This window comes from Equus quagga, chromosome 11, assembly GCF_021613505.1.
Source record: "Equus quagga isolate Etosha38 chromosome 11, UCLA_HA_Equagga_1.0, whole genome shotgun sequence".
Taxonomy (NCBI): Eukaryota; Metazoa; Chordata; class Mammalia; order Perissodactyla; family Equidae; genus Equus; species Equus quagga.
The window spans coordinates 81,645,727-81,667,892 of NC_060277.1; the positions used below are offsets into that span (position 1 = coordinate 81,645,727).

The 22,166-nt window shown below is 33.3% G+C and overlaps 1 protein-coding gene across 10 annotated transcripts in view; it reads left to right on the top strand.

Annotated features, from left to right (window-relative positions):
* BCAS3 (BCAS3 microtubule associated cell migration factor) overlaps positions 1-22,166 on the top strand; it is a 570,105-nt gene that overhangs the window by 159,839 nt on the left and 388,100 nt on the right. For all 10 annotated transcript variants that reach the window (XR_006890461.1, XM_046674305.1, XM_046674308.1 and 7 more), the window contains exons 11-12: positions 6,981-7,064; positions 14,725-14,895. Coding sequence is in view for 9 of the 10 variants with exons in the window: in XM_046674305.1 (XP_046530261.1) it covers positions 6,981-7,064; positions 14,725-14,895 (255 nt within the window). In the remaining variant the exon portion in view is untranslated. The remainder of the gene's footprint in view (positions 1-6,980; positions 7,065-14,724; positions 14,896-22,166) is intronic.

Below are 22,166 nucleotides of genomic sequence, written 5' to 3' on the forward strand. Positions count from 1 at the left end.
ATACTTTTATCTAATTTGTAATCCATATTCCAGTTTTGTCAAGTAAGCACATCATGTCATTTGTAGAAATTTTTTTCCTGGAGTGGAGGGTCTGGTCTAGGATCAGACATGATGTTTTGTTGGATTGTCCCTTTAGTCTCTTTTCATAGAGAACATTATACAGTCTTCCTTAGTCTTTTATAACATCGATAATTTTGTAGAATACAACCCCCTACCACTACCCCCTACTCTTTTTTTTTTAATAGGATGATTTTTGAGTTTTTTGATGTTTTCTCTGGATTATATTCAGGTTACATCCTTCTGGCTGGAACACTACACGAGAATTGTTCTGTATGTCTCACGACATCACATCTGGAGGCACACGATATACGTCTGTCCTTTATTGGTGATGCTAATTTTGTGAAGGTCTTGTCCAATTTCTGTACTGAATAATCACTGTTTCTTTCCCCTTTAACTAATACGTAATTTGAAAAGACGATACGTATATCATCAACCTTTAAGCCTAGTTTTAGTATCCGTTGCTGATTCTTTCCTGAACCAATCTATGCGGTGAGGATTACAAAATAATGATTTTCCACCTTCACCCTCTACTATTACTTGGCTTGCTGTTATAATCAAGAACTTCCCCTTCTCTCCTTTTCTGTATCTTCATTTTTGATGTGGACTTATGGATTTCTGTTTTTTCAATGGCCTTTAATTTTTTTCTGTCTTGAATTATTTTGGTGTTCAAATTGTCCCAGAGTTGATCAATGAGAGCGTCTCTAGGCTGGTTCTTGTGACACTGTGACATGCCTTCATCAAATTTTTTTTAACTATTTCAACTATTTCCTTACTTGCTATAATAATGTATGTCCCTTGTTTTGCATAGGAGACCCTGCTATTGGCATATTTACTTTATTTGTTCAATCCTATAATACAAAAAGTAATTGCAGAATTGCTTGCTCGTACCGCTACAAAAAATCAAACCAAATAAAAAGAGTTCAGGTTTTTCTTGCAATTCTCTCCCCTCCCATCTATGTCTAAAACTGAAGGTATGCAGTCAAATACTGTATTCATATGTTATTTTGATTAGTTTATTGCTCTCTTTCTGCCTCCCCATATTATTGTTGAAGTTTTCATTTGATACATAGTTGTGTACATTTGTTTTTATATTTGTTTTATTTTTATGCATATATTTCATTATGTTATATATATTTATATTTCCCTTTATTTTCCAAAAGATAATATATATGCTATTTTATACATTGCTTTTTTCACTTACCAATGTTTCCTGGAAATTAGTCCATGATAGAGTTTTTTACTACAGAAATTTTTGATTTATCTTTAATTTTGATGAACTGAGATGCAAATGTAATTTTCTAATGAGTCTAAGTTTTAAACAAAAATTTCTAAGTTAGTTATGTTTGTGTAAAAATGCTGAGTCAGTTTTAGTTGAACTGAAAAAGTAATAGTATTCCTTATTTTCACATATTTATCCTTGATTATTTTAATTGCCTGAAGCAGCGTAAAGATGATAGTATTTCCAAGATAATGTCTTTTTTTGCACATGCGGCAGGAGGCAGCAAAGGGATAATTTTCTTAACTCTTTGTGTATTTGTGAATGAATGAATGAATGAGTAAGTGAGATTATTTTTATTAGCTAAAATGATCACTTTTCAAACTCCCTATTTTCCCTTATGTGAAACTACATTTGTTGATCACCTGCCATTTGGGAAATTCCTCATCACTGACCTTTATATCTGTTTAAGCAACCATTCAGTGTGGCAGTTTCTCTCATATTGGACTTTTACGGATATTTTATTATAACATATTATTATTGCTTTGAAGGATTGTTGTTTTAAAATTTTATTTTTAATTTGATTTTTTTATTGAAGTTATGATATTTTAAAACATTTTGAAATTTCACTTGTACATATTACGCCCCTTTGTGCTCATCCCCCAACCCCTTCCCCCTGGTAACCACTAAATTGTTCTCATTGTCCATGTGTTTGTTTATCTTCCACATATGAGTGAAATCATATGGTGTTTGTCTTTCTCTGTCTGGCTTATTTCGCTTAACATAATACCTTCAAAGTCCATCCATGTTGTTGCAAATGGGACGATTTTGTCTTTTTTAATGGCTGAGTAGTGTTATTGTATATACATACCACATCTTCTTTATCCATTCATCAATTGATGGGCACTTGAGTTGCTTCCATGACTTGGCTATTGTGAATAATGCTGCAGTGAACATAGAGGTGCATACATCTCTTCAAATTGTTGATTTCAAATTCTTTGGAAAGATACCCAGTAGTGGGATAGCTGGGTCATATGGTATTTCCATTTTTAGTTTTTTGAGAAATCTCCATACTGTTTTCCATAGTGGCTGCATCAGTTTGCATTCCCACCAGCAGTGTATGAGGGTTCCCTTTTCTCCACAACCTCTCCAACATTTATTATTTTTTTGTCTTGGTTATTATAGCCATTCTAATGGGTGTAAGGTGATATCTTAGTGTAGTTTTGATTTGCATTTCCGTGATGATTAGTGATGTTGAGCATCTTTTCATGTGCCTATTGGCCATCTGTATATATTCTTTGATGTCTGTTCATATCCTCTGTCCATTGTTTGATCAGGTTGTTTATTTTTTTGTTGTTGAGTTGTGTGAGTTCTTTATAAATATTATGGAGATTAACCCCTTGTCATATATATGATTTGCAAATATTTTCTCCCAATTGGTGGGTTGTCTTTTCATTTTCATCCTGGTTTCCCTTGCCTTATAGAAGCTCTAACCTGGTAAAGAGGGATTGTTTTTTAATACAATGTTAGTGATGAAAAAAATTTTGATTCTAGAATTAAAAAATCAAAGATTTACATATTAATTTTTATCAAATGGCCTTGTTTTAAATTATATAAAGCATTTTTAAATATTTTTATTATTTTTTTAAATTGCAGTAACATTGGATTATAACATTATATAGCTTTCGGATGTACATCATAATATATTTTGAATTCTGTGTAGATTACATGATGTTCAGCACCCAAAAACTAATTATAGTCCATCTGCTCACATGCCCTCCCTCGCTTCTCCCATGGTAACCTCCAATCCATTCTCCATTGCTATATGTTTGTTTGTTGTCGTTTTTATCTTCTACTTATGAGTGAGATCGTATGGTATTTGACTTTCTCCCTCTGACTTATTTCACTCAGCATAATACCCTCAGGGTCCATCCATGTTGTCACACATGGCCGGATTTCATCCTTTTTTATGGCTGAGTAGTATTCCATTGTGTATAAATACCACATCTTCTTTATCCATTTGTCCCTTGATGGGCACCTAGGTTGCCTCCAAGTCTTGGCTATTGTGTATAATGCTGCAATGAACATAGGGGTGCAGGTATCTTTATGCCTTTGCATTATCAAGTTCTTTGGATAAATGCCCAGCAGTAGGATAGCTGGATCATATGGTAGATCTATTCTTAATTTTCTGAGGATACTCCATACTGCTTTCCATAGTGGCTGCACCAGTCTGCACTCCCACCAGCAGTGTACAAGGGTTCCCATCTCTCCACGTCCTCTCCAACGTTTATTGTTTCCTGTCTTGTCGATTATAGCCATTCTGACCGGAGTGAGGTGATACCTCATTGTAGTTTTGATTTGCATTTCCCTGATAGCTAATGATGTTGAGCATCTTTTCATATGCCTGTTGGCCATCCGTATATCTTCTTTGGAGAAATCTCTGTTGAGATCTTTTGCCCATTTTTTAATTGTGCTGTTGGTTTTTTTGTTGTTGAGCTGTATGAGTTCTTTGTATATTTGGGATATTAACCCCTTATCTGATATATGGTTTGCAAATATCTTCTCCCAATTGTTAGGTTGTCTTTTTGTTTTATTGATGGTTTCCTTTGCTGTGCAGAAGCTTTTTAGTTTGATGTAGTCCCATTTGTTCATTTTTTCTTTTGTTTCCCTTACCTGGTCAGACATGGTACTTGAAAATATGCTGCTAAGACTGATGTCAAAGAGCGTACTGCCTATGTTTTCTTCTAGAAGTTTCATGGTTTCGGGTCTTACATCCAAGTCTTTAATCCATTTTGAGTTGATTTTTCTGCATGGTGTAAGGGAATGGTCTACTTTCATTCTTTTGCATGTGGCTGTCCAGTTTTCCCACCATCATTTATTGAAGAGACTCTCCTTTCTCCATCGTATGCTTTTGGCTCCCTTGTCGAGTATTAGCTGTCCATAAATGTGTGGGTTTATTTCTGGGCTCTCGATTCTGTTCCATTGATCTGTGTGTCTGTTTTTGTGCCAGTACCATGCTGGTTTGGTTACTATGGCTTTGTAGTACATTTTGAAATCAGAGAGTGTGATACTTCCAGCTTTGTTCTTTTTTCTCAGGAATCCTTTGGCTATTCGGGGTCTTTTGTTGTTCCATATAAATTTTAGGATTCTTTGTTCTATTTCTGTGAAAAATGTTGTTGGACCTTTGATAGGGATTGCGTTGAATCTATAGATTGCTTTAGGAAGTATGGACATTTTAACGATGTTAATTCTTCCAATCCAAGAGCACGGAATATCTTTCCATTTCTTTGTGTCTTCTTCGATCTCTTTTAACAGTGTTTTATAGTTTTCAGTGTACAGATCTTTCACCTCTTTGGTTAAGTTTATTCTTAGGTCTTTTATTCTTTTGTGTTGCACCTGTAAATGGGATTGTATTCTTAATTTCTCTTTCTGCTACTTTGTTGTTAGTGTATAGAAATGCAACCGATTTTTGTATAGAAATGCAACCGATTTTTGTACGTTGATTTTGTATCCCACGACTTGACTGTGTTCCTTTATTGTTTCCAAAAGTTTTTTAGTGGATTCTTTAGGGTTTTCTAGACATAAAATCATGTCATCTGCAAAGAGTGACAGTTTCACTTCTTCTTTTCCAATGTGGATCCCTTTTATTTCTTTTTCTTGCCTGATTGCTCTGGCTAGGACTTCCAATACTATGTTAAATAGGAGTGGTGACAGTGGGCATCCTTGTCTGGTTCCTGTTCTTAAAGGGATAGCTTTCAGTTTTTCTCTGTTGAGAATGATATTTGCTGTGGGTTTGTCATATATGGCCTTTATTATGTTGAGGTAGTTTCCTTCTATACCTTATTTATTTAGAGTTTTTATCATAAATGGATGCTGTATCTTGTCAGATGTCTTCTCTGCATCTATTAAGATGATCATGTGAATTTTATTGTTCATTTTGTCAATGTGGTGTATCACATTGATAGATTTGCAGATGTTGAGCCATCCCTGCATCCCTGGAATGAAACCCATTTGATCATGATGTATGATCTTTTTAATGTATTGTTGTATTTGATTTGCTAGTATTTTGTTGAAGATTTTTGCATCAATGTTCATCAGTGATATGGGCCTGTAATTTTCTTTTTTTGTGTTGTCCTTGTCTGGTTTTGGTATCAGGATAATATTGGCTTTGTAGAATGAGTTAGGAAGCCTCCCCTCCTCTTCAATTTTTTGGAAGAGTTTGAGGATGGGTATTCAGTCTTCTTTGAATATTTGGTAGAATTCACCAGGAAAGCCATCTGGTCCTGGACTTTTATTTTTTGGGAGGTTTTTGATTGCTGTTTCGATCTCCCTACTAATAATTGGTCTATTCAAATTTTCTACTTCTTCTTGGTCCAGTTTTGGAAGGTTGTATGTTTCTAAGAATTTTTCCATTTCTTCCAGATTATCCAATTTTTGGCGTATAGCTTTTCATAGTATTCTCTTATCTTTTGTATTTCTGAGGTGTCTGTTGTAATCTCTCCTCTTTCATTTCTGATTTTATTTATTTGAGCCTTCTCTCTTTTTTTCTTGTTGAGTCTAGCTAAGGGTTTGTCAATTTTGTTTATCTTTTCAAAGAGTCAGCTCTTGGTTTCATTAATTTTTTCTATTGTTTTTTTAGTCTCTATTTCATTTATTTCTGCTCTGGTTTTTATTATTTCCTTCCTTCTGCTGATTTTGGAGTTTGTTTGTTGTTCTTTTTCCAGTACCTTTAGATGTGCTTTTAGATTGTCTATTTGGGATTTTTCTTCTTTGTTGAGGTAGGCCTGAATTGCTATAAACTTCCCTCTTAGAACCATAAAGCATTTTTTAAAAGTGTTTTGGGATAGATTCTTTCTGAATTCTGTAGACTTTTAATAATTTACATCACAATGTGGAGCTGTTCTAATACTCTACTGTCATTTTGTCTTAAAAATTTTAAATGTAAAAATCTGGCTAATGTTTTTTTTTTTTTTTTTTTTACTAAAGTTAGGAAGTGTAGGAGCAGTGGAGAATTTAATCCTGGTTTATTGCTCAGCACATGAGAGACTCATGCATGTCAAACTAGTGATTCACTTTGAAAATTGACAGGGTGATTTATTTATGTCAGGCATGAGTAAGGACATATCTTTTTCCTTCTAATGGTAAAACTAGTAAGCCCTCTGAAGTGGACGGCTACTATGTGTGTCAGTTGATTTATGCATAATTTGCATCACTTTTCCACTGACACAATTGAAAATGGAAATATGGCAAATTCTTTTGTGTATTTTGTTTGTTTGTTTCCTTTTACAATCTTTATGTAGGAATTAAGAAGACAAAACCTCCAATTTGCTAGCATGTTAAATATTTAATGTTAGGAAGTCATGTCTAAATCCTTTGATTATGTTTTTAAAATTTATTTGTGGAAAGGCTGCCAGATCCCAAATCCTACCGTTTCAGAGTTTATGAATTCTTAAAGACTATTCATCTTGTAATTAAAAATCCTATTTGAGCATGAAACTGCCTGAGTGGCACCAGTAGATTATAAAAAGGGGTAAAAGTGTCTCAGCAGGGCTTTTAGCTGTTTGTCTGAAATACACTAATGCAAACATTCCCACCTACCACCCTCATTATGCGTGGTAAATAACCTCTATCCTAATAGCCTTAGAGTTAAACAGTTTAATAGAAATGACTTTCTGGTTTCTCTTCCTTTCTCTTTTTTTTCCAGTTGATTCGATGTCATCAGTCCCGTGGTGGAGCCTGTGGAGACAACATTCAGTCTTATACTGCCACAGTCATTAGTGCGGCTAAAGTGAGTATCCGGCAGTCTCTGCGAGTTGTGATCATGTGCAGTAATTATCAAGTTTCTCTCCTGAAGTGTATTGAGATTGTACCTTCCCCTTTCATTCACAAATGTGGAATAAACTTAAGAAGTCAGAATTATTTTGTCACTCATGAGAATTGGCAACTACCTGATTAGGTATTTAATCTCTTAAGACTATAAATAATACTTTATTTTCTATTGTAATGATTATAGGGTTTGTATTTATCCAATTCTAAATATTTAAGTCTTTTAGTGAGATTAAAGTCTGTTATCTAGTTAATACCACTTTTGAAAGAAGCTTTACATGTTTAGATAATGACTTCTGGATTCTTTTTCTGTGATTTGCATCATTCTACCTATTCTGACATCCCTTTGCATCTTTGAACATTTATGAATCTTCTTGATGCAAAAAGAATATTATTCCTTAAGAAAACTTGAGTCAAACCCCTGGCACATTCAAAGATTCTTTCATGTCACAGGGCTGCCCCCTGCATCTTTGTCAAATGAGTTCTTTTTGCGTGTGTGAGAGGGTTAATTTTGATGATGGCTGGTAAACTTTATGCTGATTATAAGGTATTCTTATAATCACTATCCTTTTGAATTGTGAAGGATACAACAAAACAATTCTAATAATAGGGATGACATAGTGAATTTAAATGACAGCATGTAATAGAAAGCACAACTATTCAGAAAAGAACAACGAGTTTAAAGCAAACCACAGGGAGAGAATCAAAGGTCACACTGTTTTATGTAAAACAAATACAAAAATACTTCAAGATTGATCACAAATGCTTGCATGATGTGCTTTAGAATGGGTTTCTTGCTTTGATGAGAGAAGCATCACATGTTTTTTGCTCAACGGAAATACTGCATGTCTTTATGCTTATGGCACTATATATTTTAGATTTCAGAATCTTTATAAAAATTACTTGTTTGTCCATTGTGTATGCAAAAATTATGATGGTTATTTCAGTGAGGAGAAAGCTGAGACATAGTAATTAGGCAGTATCAGTGTTATTGTTTCAGTCAGTTTATGATAGATCCACAAAATATATCAACGAGATCTACTTCTTGAGTATTAGATTCCTTTTAGACTTATCTGTGTTAAACACTTTCCTCAGGGTAGCTCATTCTATTACCATTTTGAATAATTTTCAGATATGTGCTGGAGGAAAACTTTCAGCTCTTCTTTGCTATAATTATGTGTGTGTGTGTTTGCATAAAAGGAAAGTGACCTGCTTCATTCAGTAACTGTTTAGCTGTTCTCACTGTTAGCTGAGAGAAAGTGGGCATGCTGGGATGAGACTAGACTTACTGTGTTTTGAAAAGAACAAATCCGAACTCCTCACTTTTCTGTACCCCAGTATTGGGAACTATGGGGAATATACTCGTCTTTCACATTTAGACTCTAAGAAATTATGTTGATGACAACACTTTAATCCAGTCAATTTCTATTAGGCCATTGGTCACCAGTGGAATTTGGTGTAATTGAAATTCGTTGTTAGCTCTGGCAATATGTAAAATTCTGCCATTAACTCTCGAATAAAGTAGTTTGTGTTTAATTTTTGTTTAATTGTTTTTGCCTGATTATAATGCTGATTCATGTTCTTGCTTATAAATTTATGAAATGAAGGAAAAAATATAACCATGAGTATAAAAGTCACCCATTTCTTGATAGTTTTAACACGTTAAATCCAATCATATATTGTACCCTGCTCTTTTAACTCATACTTAGTTTAAATGTCATGAAATGTTTTTCAAAATACTTTTCTTATGTTTATATAGTGCTTATCTGTGTCCTTATGGACTCCTGAATTAGAAAGCATGAATGTTTTGAGATTTCTTTTAAAATACTATCATTATTTTCCTAAAATCCTACCAGAAATAGAACGATCCTTCATCTCTCTTCCAGAGGGTGGATATTTTATATAGGAAAGATTGGAAAGTTGGGATGCTTTTCCTCCCCAAATGATAATTTCTCCTATGAGTTCTTGGATATTAGAAACTTTGTGGGTAAATTAGCCTTTTGAAGTATATAGCAGTTCCAGTTTTCCACAGTAAGTACATCACAATGACTTCTCTAATTAAGTAATATAATTATGAATATATTCTTTTGTCTCTGTTACTATTGCATTATGGATTATACCCCTATTAGTGTTTCCCCTTGTGAAAATTCATCATGATGTACACATAATTCCTGTACTTCGCTGTATAAGGGGTATAAAAGTTTACTAAGAAGAGAAAAATCTAACAAAGGTATCTTCAGACCTAGAAACCTTCTCCAGAGAATTCTATCTAACATTTAAGAATAAACAAGGGCAATATTATAAAGATTCTTCCATAGAATAAAAAAGAGTCAGATTATGCGTAATCTTGTTTTATGGTGCAAAATCACCTTGATACTGAAACTTGATAAGAGCATTCTGAAAAAGGAGAACTATAGTCCTGTCTTACTCATGAACATAAATGTGAAAAATCCTGAACAAAATAATAGTAGAAAAAAACTAAACAATATATAGTAGGGATAATGTATCACAATCCAGTTGGGATATTTCCACAGTATGGCTGGTTTATTATTCAAAGCCAATGAGTGTAATTTGCCCCATTAACAGAATAAAAGAGAAGAATAACATGATTATCTCAATATATGCACAAAAAGGGCTTGATAAAATTGAACATGTATGCATTGATAAAATCTTTTAGTAAATTGTCATAGTTTCTGGTTCTCTAGAATTCCGTCTTTCTCAAATTACCTAACAGTTTAAACACAGTAAACTTAATTACTTTAAAATCTGTTTCTGATAACTTCAATATCTGGCTCCTGTGTTTTTGTTGTTTGTTGTTTCTACTGCTTCTCATTTATGATGTCTTGACTTCCTGTTTGCCAGAATTTATTTAAAAAATCTTTAGAGACCATTTTGACTTTGACATTATACCAGAGTTCTAGGGCCCTGTCAATCTTGGAGCATTTTAATCCAACGTCAGGGATTGAGATTACTTAAATTATTTAAATAAAGCTCACCTGAAATAGCTGTGAGAGCCTGATTACTACAGGTTCACTCTTACTTCTGTTGTCTCTCCCTTTATGTTCCAACCCAAAGGGAAAGTCACCATGTAGGCCCACTTGAACATGACCACCTAGTTCCACAAGTCTACCAGAAGCACCACTCAGGCTCTTAGAAGCCCTCTCTAGAATCATCAGATGTATCTAGGCCTAAATGCCTAGCTCATGTGTCTGGATTTTCTTATTCTCTTGGATTTGGAAATAGTAACTCTTTACTATCTTAATAAATATTCAATACCTTCAGGCAGAGTTTAAAAAAAATTCTCCCAAGTTTTCCTACTTATTTTCATTGATATGATTCATCTGATTTTCCCATCCTGTCATTATTGAAAACAGAAAATAAAATTTCTTTTTTTCTTTTCTTTTTTTTTTTTTTTTGAGGAAGATTAGCCCTGAGTTTACTACTGCCAATCCTCCTCTTTTTGCTGAGGAAGACTGGCCCTGAGCTAACATCCATGCCCATCTTCCTCTACTTTATATGTGGGACGCCTACCACAGCATGGCTTTTGCCAAGCGGTGCCATGTCCGCACCCGGGATCCGAACCAACAAACCCCAGGCCACCGAGAAGCGGGACATGGGCACTTAACCGCTGCGCCACTGGGCTGGCTCCTGAAAATAAAATTTCTTATTATTTCTGACCATTTTATCATTTCTAGATAATATACTTTTTGAGATATGGCATAGAAAGTATTTAAAAAGACATGTAGTATGTGTTCCTTAAGAAAATAGTAATCTTAGGGCTAGCCCCTGTGGCCTAGTAGTTAAGTTTGGTGCACTCTGCTTTGGCACCCTGGGTTCGGTTCTGGTATGGACCTACACTACTTGTCAGCGGCCATGATGTGGTGACAGTTTGCATACAGAAGGAGGAAAATTGGCAACAGATGTTAGCTCAGGGTGAGTCGTTCTCAGCAAAAAAAGAAAAAAGAAAGAAAGTACTAATCTTAAAAATAAATTCACTTTCATTTCATTGTTAAATCACTTTCTCTGAAAGAGTAATCATTAATATTTTTCTCTCTCTGATGACAGCTTCTTATGTGGCTTCATAGAGGTTAACCACTTTGTTATATACAAGATTAATTATTAAATTTTTAATTCTTTTTTTACCTCACCATACAATTGTTGGTATAAATATATTATTTGTACACGTACTTGGATCTCTTAGAGAAAATAATCTTTTTTAGAATTTCTGGATTTTCAAATAGCACTTAAAATTAATCTTTTATCCTTTTGGATTTTTCCCTTTGATTTTCCAAATAATTTGTTTGGCTTTCTTGAAAAGAATATAATAGTGATGAATTCTCTGTGGTAGTGATAAAGGAAAAGTTTAACATAGAAATTGTTCAAATTGGATTATTTCGATACATTTATAAAGTCTTGGTCCATATTTTATAGTTACCTTATAACTGTCCTATTTGATTTTTCCTTTTAATGTGTTTTCACCTCAGTGTGGTAAATTGATTTAATAAAAATGCCTCTGTTTTCTCTTGTTATCTGATAACTTCTTAATGACAACTAACAGCTTTTGTGGGAGCAGCACCATTAGCACTAATGGATGGGGAGGACAACTGATATGGCATGAGAAAGGTTAAAGATGACTAGTGACCCTTTGGCAAATCTGTGTGCAATAGAACAGAATAAGTACCATGCTCATTTGAATTTTTGGTCATGAGGGATTATCAGACACATTCCTTATAGTCTCTGTTCAGCTTTCTTATAGATACAGGTTAGTAATGTGAATGCTCCTGTTAAGATTAGTTGAGAATATAATGAACTTTTTAATTTAGAAATCTCAGATTGTGAGGACAGTCAGTCTAATTTGACATCTCCGTTTGTCCAAATAGATTTTTTATTCCTAATTTTTGCTTAGCATTCATTCTTTTTTCTATGTATTTGAGGAAATCGTCAGGTATGTATGTACCCTTTCTACTAAAATCTAGTGAAAAGACTAATTACCGTGAGGTGATTTAGGTATCTAAATGTGGTATGTGAAAACTATTAAATAACACATACTTTACTTTGGGACACCAGTGCTCATCAGTATATTTGATTATGACATGGAAACAAATTTCTCCTAGAAGCAAAGGTCTTTACTAATGCAGAAAACTTCTAGTACTCCTCTTACCCCCTGCATTAGACCTTATTTTGAAAGTTACAAGTACAGATTTGATGACTGTTAAATTTTGGGTTTAGATTTTTGTCCACTCATAAGATGACCCCACTGGTAGCCTTAAGGTTTTTTTAGGAGAAATATTACTAACTCTTCATGTAATATGAGCCTTTGACTATGAAATATACTATGTTCCCCCCCCCCCCCACCCCCCTTTCTGGAGTTTTTTCATTCTTCTCTTAGAATAACTTTTCCCTTTGTCTTGTGGTTTGCTCTGGTACATTACCTCCCGCTTTCTGTGTGCTCCAGTTATTTCAGTTTTATTCCTATTCATTGGTATAAGAGCATGAAATAACAAGCTCAAGGGCAAATGGGGAGAATGTAGAACCAAAACTTTAAACCTGAAAGGCACTCTTGATAAAGGAATAGCTCTGTTTTAGTGGGAGCATCTCCATTAGCATTAATGGAGTAAGTCCATCAGCTGAGGCATCGCAGAGGTTAATCAGGCTTCCTGGCCAGCTTTTGACATCAATACACTGTGGCGCCTGATTTTGTTGGTCCTTCAGAGGCTTTCTTGACAACACTCCAACAGACTTTGTGTAAGTCATTTCTTGTGAATTATTGAAACAAATGTTTGGCTGCTAATTGAGGAACGCTAATGTGTTTTATAATCACTGCAGTTTGCGTTTTTAGCACTAAACAAAACAGTTAAAATTGATTTGTGGCTTTTTCTTGGTTTCAGTCGGCTGCAAGTTATGTCTTTTTGCTTGAATTCAGCAAATGACTTTGCTGGTCATTTTATTTAAGTATTTATTAGGATGCACTGTTATGGTCTTTATTTTTCCTTTTTTCCTCCCACAGTATATGTCTGTGTTCTGAATTCAAGAAGTGTGAGATCACAAGTAGTAACAGGAATAGATTACAAGGGAATACTGGATGGTGGTTAAAATCAGGCTTGGGAGATAGAGAGTCCTAGTTTTGAAATCTGGCTTTGTCATCAGCTGGCTGTTTTAGCTGCTGTTTTACTTAACTTCTGTAGCATCAATTTTCTCTTCTAGAAACTGGCAAGGTGTTTGAGGACATCTATAGAGATCATTTATGTTAAGACCTTGAGCAATCCTGAGTTCATAGGAAATGCTCCAGGGAACATAGCTACAGGAAAATAATAGATGTATCACTAGTGTTAGTTATATGGAAGTTTAATGAAAAATTTCTTTGGAAAATACTTTCCTTTTAAAAATTTCAATCTAATTGTTGCTTAAATCACATTTAGGCCTTTATAAACTACCTTCTTTGCCTACCATTTATAAATTAATATTTGGAATACTATGTGTATAATAATTAACATGTTAAAATTTAGCTAGAACATATTCCAGGATATAGGTGAGCATATTTTCCCATAGTTATTATAAAAAGAATCACCTTATTGAAGATTAATTTTAAGTATTTTAATAAAAACTTTTCCTCATAATATGAGAATTGGAAAAATCTTATTTCTGATTGTTGTGTCTATTATGTCATACATAATTTTTGATATGTCTGTGTAATCTAAACTACTTATTTTGAGGCTCTGATGATTAGATCTTTTTGAACATTTATGAATCACATAATTTTCTGTTTTAACTTTTCTCTTTCAGACAAAAAAGTTACTTTAACATTATTGTTTGTTAATGCAAATGAGAATAATCAGATAATGAGAATCACATAAAAGCAAAAAAATAGTCACACGTGTTAATTTTATCTATTTGCTTTGAATGAAATGGAACTAAATGTAATTATAAAATTACATTTAGGTTGTCTTTAATTGAAATATTATATTAGAAGCATTACATTGTATTGGTTTTTGTTACCAGAGAGAAAAGAACCTTCTTAGCTAATTTTATATGATATTTCCTTCGTCTAGTAATTAGTATCTTGGATGGAAACTGTATTTTCCAAATGCCAAATCTTGATGTACGGTGCTGGTATAGCAGCATATTATAGATTTACTTTGGAAGCATAGTCTTTTTCACATGGAATTCTTCCATTGCCTTGTCTTTTTCATGCTAAAAAATGGATTTAAAATTAGATTTATAATATTTCAAAAAATAGAACATCACATAGTTCCTACTTCTTACTATGTACATATTTTAAGTTATATGCAGTAAGGAGAGGGAAAAAAGAAATTGTTTTAATAAAAATGCAATCGTACCCTCATGTGAAACACAGATCTTTAATTATTTGTCTACAGCTTTATTCTCATCATGCTGACTTTGGGGACTCTACTGATACCATTCACTCAAACTAATACCGATTTTCTAACTAAAATTGAAGATCATGTGAAAAATCAGACTGAATTTCTGTGACAGTTCACTGTTACCTATAAGCTTGTATGAGAATAAAGAATTCAATGGGTAGGAGGATTAACAAAATGCACACTTCTGTTTAGAATCCAAATACTGACGTGAAGTCATACATTTTACCTTTCATTGTACAGACGTTGAAAACTGGCCTGACGATGGTTGGGAAAGTGGTGACTCAGCTGACAGGCACACTGCCTTCAGGTGTGACAGAAGATGATGTTGCTATGCACAGTAATTCAAGGCGGAGTCCTTTGGTCCCAGGCATCATCACAGTGATCGACACTGAAACAGTAGGAGAGGGCCAGGTAAGAACTTCTGATGCATGTAATGTCTCATTTTCTGCAGAGGATGGGCAGACTAAGAATATGTTTGTGATCAAGATCAACCAAAATGTACTTAGCCTTGAAGATTGTTCCTTTGCAGTTCTAGAAATTGAGGTTATTTCAGGTTAAAATTTTTTTTCAAAAAATGATCAGTAACTTGTTAAAACCTGTCAATCCAAACATTATTAATGCGTCAAACCTAAAGGTAAAATTGAGGTTCTAAGGAATTCTCTTGTTATCTCTTAATCAGGACATTCGTTTCATAAATAATTATATATTTCTTTATGCTGTTCTCTTCATAGTACTGTTTCTTTTTATTTTTTAATGACGTTTGTTATAACCTAAATTAGAATACTAATACTTTTTCTTTTGAGGCAGAGGCTTGCTTGTAGAAACAATCCACAGGACCTTACATATTTGGGGGAATTTAACAAATTAATTGACTAATTATGATGGTTACAAATGACAATAATGTGAATAATATCAAATTTTATTATGGATATTTTCCTATAAATATGAAAAAATATACGAAATCTCAAAGTATGTATTAGAATATATACATGCTAATACCTTATAAAATCCTATGTCTTCAGATAAAACAGGCTTTTAAAAATCTCTGTTCATAAACATTTAGAAGGAATGATTATAAATGTGGAAAAATATGTTACACTTGCATACAAATCTTGCTGACAAGAAACCAATTTGGTTTTGTTTTCTTCCCCTATGCATTTATAAATTTTCTTTTGTATTATAGTCTTGAATTTTAAAATATATTTCTGAAAGGAAGGTAATTTTTAAATTTTAGTAGTTTGTTATCATTGCTATAAAAATACAGTCTAAAATCAATTACTAGAATAAGATAGGAATAGAGCAACATCTGTGAAATAGAAATTATTTTAATTTTATATAGAATATATATTTAATTCTGTTTTCAGAACATAGTGTTTAGAAGCTATGTGTCTTTAAAGTATTAACCCTAAATATTACATTCTTTTTGAGAAAATCTGCTTTCAGTCTATATTGATCCTACATCTTGATGAAAGATTCCATTTGGGTGCTACTCAGGCACTAATTCCTATAGGAAGATCAAGTGGCATTTCAAAAAAAAGGTGGACTCTGCTGTTTAAAAGACAAAAAATCTTTGAAATTCTGTGTTACTGAATTTCGCTATTGTATTTTATTTGAAATCTGAAGAATGATAATTCTCCACCTGTCCCATCTTAACTTGGTGGTTAACCAAATATGTTACAGGCTTGTATTGTTGTGTAAAACTTTTTAATGAAGTGTTAGCAAACTTTTCAGTTGACTGTAATGATTTCTTTTCTAAGTTCTGTTAATTAGCTCAAGTTGATAGACACATACAGATGTTCTCTCTTTTAATTGTAATTAAATATGTAAACCCTTAGTGTTTTATGAGTGTTAAAGTAAAAAATATTGTCTTTTGTTCTTTGATTCTTAATTAATTCAACTCTAAGGCCACCCACATTTACTGAGTAGTAACAGCCCTCCCCAGCATTGTCTAGTTTGGTGAGTATAAGTAAGTCTGTTAAACATCTAGCATGTGTTGACAGACAGATTTGTAGTCATTTAAAAGTAGAAAATGTTATCTCTTGTTATTTCTGATGAAATAGAGGTATAACTCCTTGATTTATTTTATTTAAGTATAGGAACATATAAAAAGAAAAACTTAAAGTAATATGTAAAAAGTATAGCATTAGGGCTTATGTTTTCAAATGTGACCCCTCTCCCCATTCTTCACTAACTTTTTATAACTTTAAAATCGAATACTCAGATTTGGAATATGGAAATGGACTGTAGATTGTGGAGTTGCAAAAGTTCATTTTTCTGTAAAAAATGCCTTGTTAACACTTGAAACAAATTTACTAGAAAATAAGAATCATAGAAATGTTAGATTTTAAAAGTTAAAAATTGTTGTTTAACCTGAAGAATTTTATCTTTTCTGTTATTTGTTAGGGACATAATCTCTTTTCATTCCCACTCATAACGTATTCTGAAATTTTAATTTGATTTATAAATTCAATTATAAGACAGGATATAAATTGATGTTCAATAAATGGTAAGTTGCTATGTGCATTTTGAAAGAATTATAAATATTTTTAGAGCAACAAGATTTCCTCAGTATAATACTGTCTTCCTTTCTTTTGTTAACATGAATCTGTTTTTTGTCAAGAAGACATTTTTGTCTGTGATAAATAGTTCAGTTGGAGTACAGGGCTGTTTTTAGGTTATGCTGGACTGTATTAAAAAGACTGCTGTGGTTAATGTCATAGATTTATCACTTTGAGCCCTTTCCCACTGATGTTTGACCTTAGCTGTAATATTTTTTCCTTTTCTTATACATATCAGGAGCTAAAGCTGACAGTGCGTTCACTTTTGCTGTTTAAATCCATTGAGCCTTTAGTAAAGATATTTCCATGCTTATAGTGGTAGTGATATAAAATTTGATTCACTATCTTTCTGATGCTAAATTGATTAGTTTGATTTTAAGGTGACAGGATCATTGTGTGGTAACTGCATTAAGAAGGAATGAGTTTGATTGACTTTGTCCCTTTCTATCTGTGTTCCTTTCATGTTTTTTAAAAGCATTTTGTGGCTAGTATAAGTTGTGTTATAATTTGCTTTTACATATTTATATAATTGAAGTTAGCAATGTGGCAAATTCTCGAATCAAAGAAAAATGCTCCAGAATGATTAGATAAACTTGAGCTATTTCTTGCCCCAAGTACAAGTGTTATTCATAATAATTTAATGGTTCCTGGTGTTTTGTCTGTCTTTTTGTTCATGTGATTAAAGGCTTATCTACCTTGTGTCAATTAAATTGCTTTGCTTTGTTTTAATACAGTCAAGTTGTTACTACATAGACTTAGAGGTTCAGCCTGCTTAGTTAAATGATGAGTCAAAATTACATGTCTTAGTGGCTGGCCCATGACCGAGCGGTTAATTTCCAGCACTCCACTTTGTTGGCCCAGGGTTTCGCTGGTTCGGATCCTGGGCGTGGACATGGCACCGCTCGTCAGGCCATTTTGAGGCGGCATCCCACATGCCACAACTAGAAGGACCCACAACTAAAAATATACAACTATGTACCAAGGAGCTTTGGGGAGAAAAAGGAAAAATAAAATCTTAAAAAAAAAAAAAATCACATGTCTTAGGACAATTGTATTGGGATATCTCTGGTACTATTGATTTGATGTTTTAGGCAAGGTGCTAATGCAATGGAGAGAATCCTTCCAAAAATATCTGGTTGTTATATTTGTGAATCTCCTAAGGAGAAGATTCAGAGACTTCTATTTAGCTGTATGAGGTTTTGCTATGCACCAAGATTAATGGGCATTTTTGCTGGATGGCTTCTTTCTTAAAACCATCAAATAAAGTACTCAATGAACTAATTGTGTTGGAAAGAGAGGTCTAGGGTTATAACATGAAAGGAAAGAGAATCTTGTAAGACCAAGTTGAAATATGAAAAGGAGCAAAAGACAAATATTTCACAGAAAAAACTAAAATATATACAATTGGTATAAAACCTTACCCATGGCTTCACTTGTCGTAAGTTAAAGACAAATTAAAACTACACTGAGATTCCATTTATCGCCTATCAAAATGAGAGAAATTCAAAAGCCTGCAGTATACTCTGCATTTTTAACTTTTAATTTTGAAATAATTGTAAACTCCCAGTAAGTTGCACATATATCCATGTACCCTTCACGCAGGTTCCTCCAGCTTCTCATGAATGATGACATCTTACGTAGCTGTAGTAACAGTATCCAAACCAGGAAATTGACAGCGGCACGTTGCTGTTAACTAGGCTACAGGCCTTATACAGCTCTTACTGTTTGTTTTACCTGCATCCGTTTGTTTATGTCTGTGGGTGTACATAGTTCTATAAAATTTTATTCTATGTATAGATTAATATAATCACAATTAAGATACAAGACTGTTCAAGACATACCTCTTTGTCATCGTGCTCATCCCTCCGCCTACCCCATCCATTTCTCTTGACAACCGTCAACCTGTTCTCCATCTCTATAATTTTGTGATTTCTAGAATGTGTATAAGTGAAATCATATAAGATTGACTTTTTTCACTGAATATAATATCCTTGAAGTTTATTTAGTTTGTTGCATGTAAATCATTCTATGTATCTATTCAACCATTCACCCTTTGAAAGACACTTGAGTTGTTTCTAGTATTTTCTTATCACTAATAAAGCTCCCGTGAACATTTGTGTAAAGGTTTTTGTGTGATTTGTGTAAGTTTTCATTTCTCTTTACCAAATGCCCAAGAGTGTGATTGATGAGTTTTATAAGTGTACATTTAATTTTGTCAGAAACTGCTCAATTATTTTACAGAGGGGCTGTCCTGTTTTACATTCCCTCCAGTAATGTATGATAGGTAGTAGATTTCCCATCAGAATCCATGGAAGATGAAGGAAGTGGTACAACATCTTTAAAATAGTGAAAGAAAAAAACTGTTAAATCTAGCTTCCATTTCTAATGAAAATATCCTTCAGGAATGAAGTGGAAGTAAAGACATTCTTTTTAAAAGGGGAAAATTTTCACTAGCAGATCTACTCTTAAAGAATAGCCAAAGAAGGTCTTCTAAAAAGAAATTATAACAAAAGAAGGCTTGGAATTTCAGAAAGTGGAGAACAATGGAATGGGTAAAAATCAAAATGTGTATAATATATTATCCTTCTCATGAGTTTTATAAATTATATTTGGTTGAGGCAAAAATTGTAATCTGATATGATCAACATAGGTATGAGAAGTATTTATATTTTAAAAAATTGGGAAGTAAGTTAAACTTTGTAAAAATTAAAAAATTCTGTGCGTCAGATTGCACCATCAAGAAAGTTTAAAGACAACCCACTAAAGGGGAGAAAATATTTGGAAATCATATTTTTGATAAGGGACTGCTATCCAAAATATAGAAAGAACTCCTATAACTGAATAATAAACAGATAAGTAAGCTAATATTAAATTGAGCAAACAATTCGAATAGACATTTTTCTGAAAAAGATATACCAATGGCAGTAAGCAGAAATGAGAACCCTCATATACTGCTGGTGGGAATGTAAAATTGTGCAGCTGCTTTGGAAAAGAGTTACCATTATGACTCAACAGTTTATCTCCTAGGTGTATACCCAAGAGAAATGAAAATATATATCCATGTAAAAACTTGTGTATGAATGTGCATAGCAGCAATATTCATAACAGCCAAAAAATAGGAGCAACTCAAATATACATCAACTGATCAATGGATGGATGAATAAAATGTGATATATACATACAATGTAATAATATTTATCAATAAAAAGAAATGTAGTGCTGATTCATGATACAATATGGATGAACCTTGAAAATATTATGCATAGCAAAAGAACACATATTTTGTGATTCTGTTTATACAGAATGTCCAGAATAGGCAAATCTATAGAAAGAAAAAATAGATTATTGATTGCCTAGGGCTGAGAGTTTGGAGAGAATGCAGAAATGAGGGATGACTATTAATGGTTAAGGGGTTTCTTTTGGGTGATGAAAATCTTCCAAATTTGATTGTGATGATGGTTGCACAACTCTGTGAATTTACCATATATCCTAAAGCAAACCCTTTGTATGTTTATAACAGAGTTGGCTTAACACTCTTTCCAGGAGACTACTCCTTTAAGACTTCTTTCTTTTTCTCACGTAACATTTTTGAAAGTCAAAAGGAACAATGAAAAAGAAAGATGAAAAAAATAATTTATAATGCATATTTTCCAATTGTAGTAAAAAATATATATAACATAAAATTTGCCATTTAGTCATTTTTAAGATTACCATTCAGTGGCATTAAATACATTCACAGTGTTGTGCCATCATCACTATTATCCATGTCTAGGACTCTTTCATTATCTGTACCCATTAAACAATAACTCCTCATGCCCCTGTCCCACGGTCAATGGTGACCACCACTCTAATTTCTGTCGCCATAAGATTGCCCATAATTAAAAAGACACACAATACAAAGTGTTGGAAAAGATGTGGAGAAATTGGAAATATAAAATAACATAGCTACTTTGGAAAATAGTTTGTCAGTTTCATAAAAACTTCAGCATACATTTACCATATGATTGAGCAAATCCACTTCTAGGTATCTCTCCAAGAGAAATAAAAACATGTTCACAAAAAAGATGTGTATGCAGATATTTGCAACGGCTTTATGCATAGTAGCAATCAACTGGAAGTAATCCAAATTGCCAAGAATTGGTAGGTGAATTCACATGTTGTGGTACCTCCATACAATGGAATATAACTCAGCGATATAAAGAAATGAATGATATCTGAAACAACTTGGTTGAACTAAAAAAATTATGTTACTGAAAGAAAATAGAAGATAAATTGCATGATTTACTTATATGAAAAAATTTAAAAATATTTAGAAAAGGTAAAAGAGGTAAAATAGTCATAAGGGGTTGCCTGGGGCTTGGGCTTGGAGATCTACTGTAAAGCCATCGTGAAGAAATTGATGGGGTAATGGAGGTCCTCTACATCTAGAATATGGTAATGGTTACACAACCCTATAAATTCACAAAGCCTTATCTACTTACATATTTAAAATGGGTTATTTGTATGTAAAATTTACTGATTATTTGAGCATGAATCTCAGCTGTGCTGAAGTGAAGAGATAAGTGGATCCTCTCCCTAGAAAATAAGTACTTTACTGGACAGAATTTTCAAAAATAACTCTTTGGGGACTCTGGAAATTGACCCAAATCTAAGAACGAAATGATAAGCATTTATTCATGAAAAGATGCTAGAATTTGATGACAGTAGTAGGAGACAATGGCTTTCTTGGCTGAAGCTGCTCTTAATCATATCTGTCTGGAGCTGGTGAGTGTGATAATTTTATCAGAGCAGAGTGGGCCATGTGAACAAGCAATTTCCAGTCTAGAGAGGGGATTTACTTGATTTTCAGTAGAAGGTTAAAGCCCAAGTCCAAGAGTGTTTTTACTGAAAGTAGGGAACATGGTAGGTGATGAATAGGGATGATGTGCACCTCTGGTAGCCTGAGGTTGCGGTTCAGTTTGGGGCCAGTTTGAAGAACAGAGAGGAAGAATAGATGAAATATAAACAGAGCCTCAGAGACCTTTGGGACAACATCAGAATACTAACATATGTGTAATTGGAATCTCAGAGAGGTGAGAAAGGGGCAGAAAAATATTTGAAGAAATAAAATATATAAATATGTAT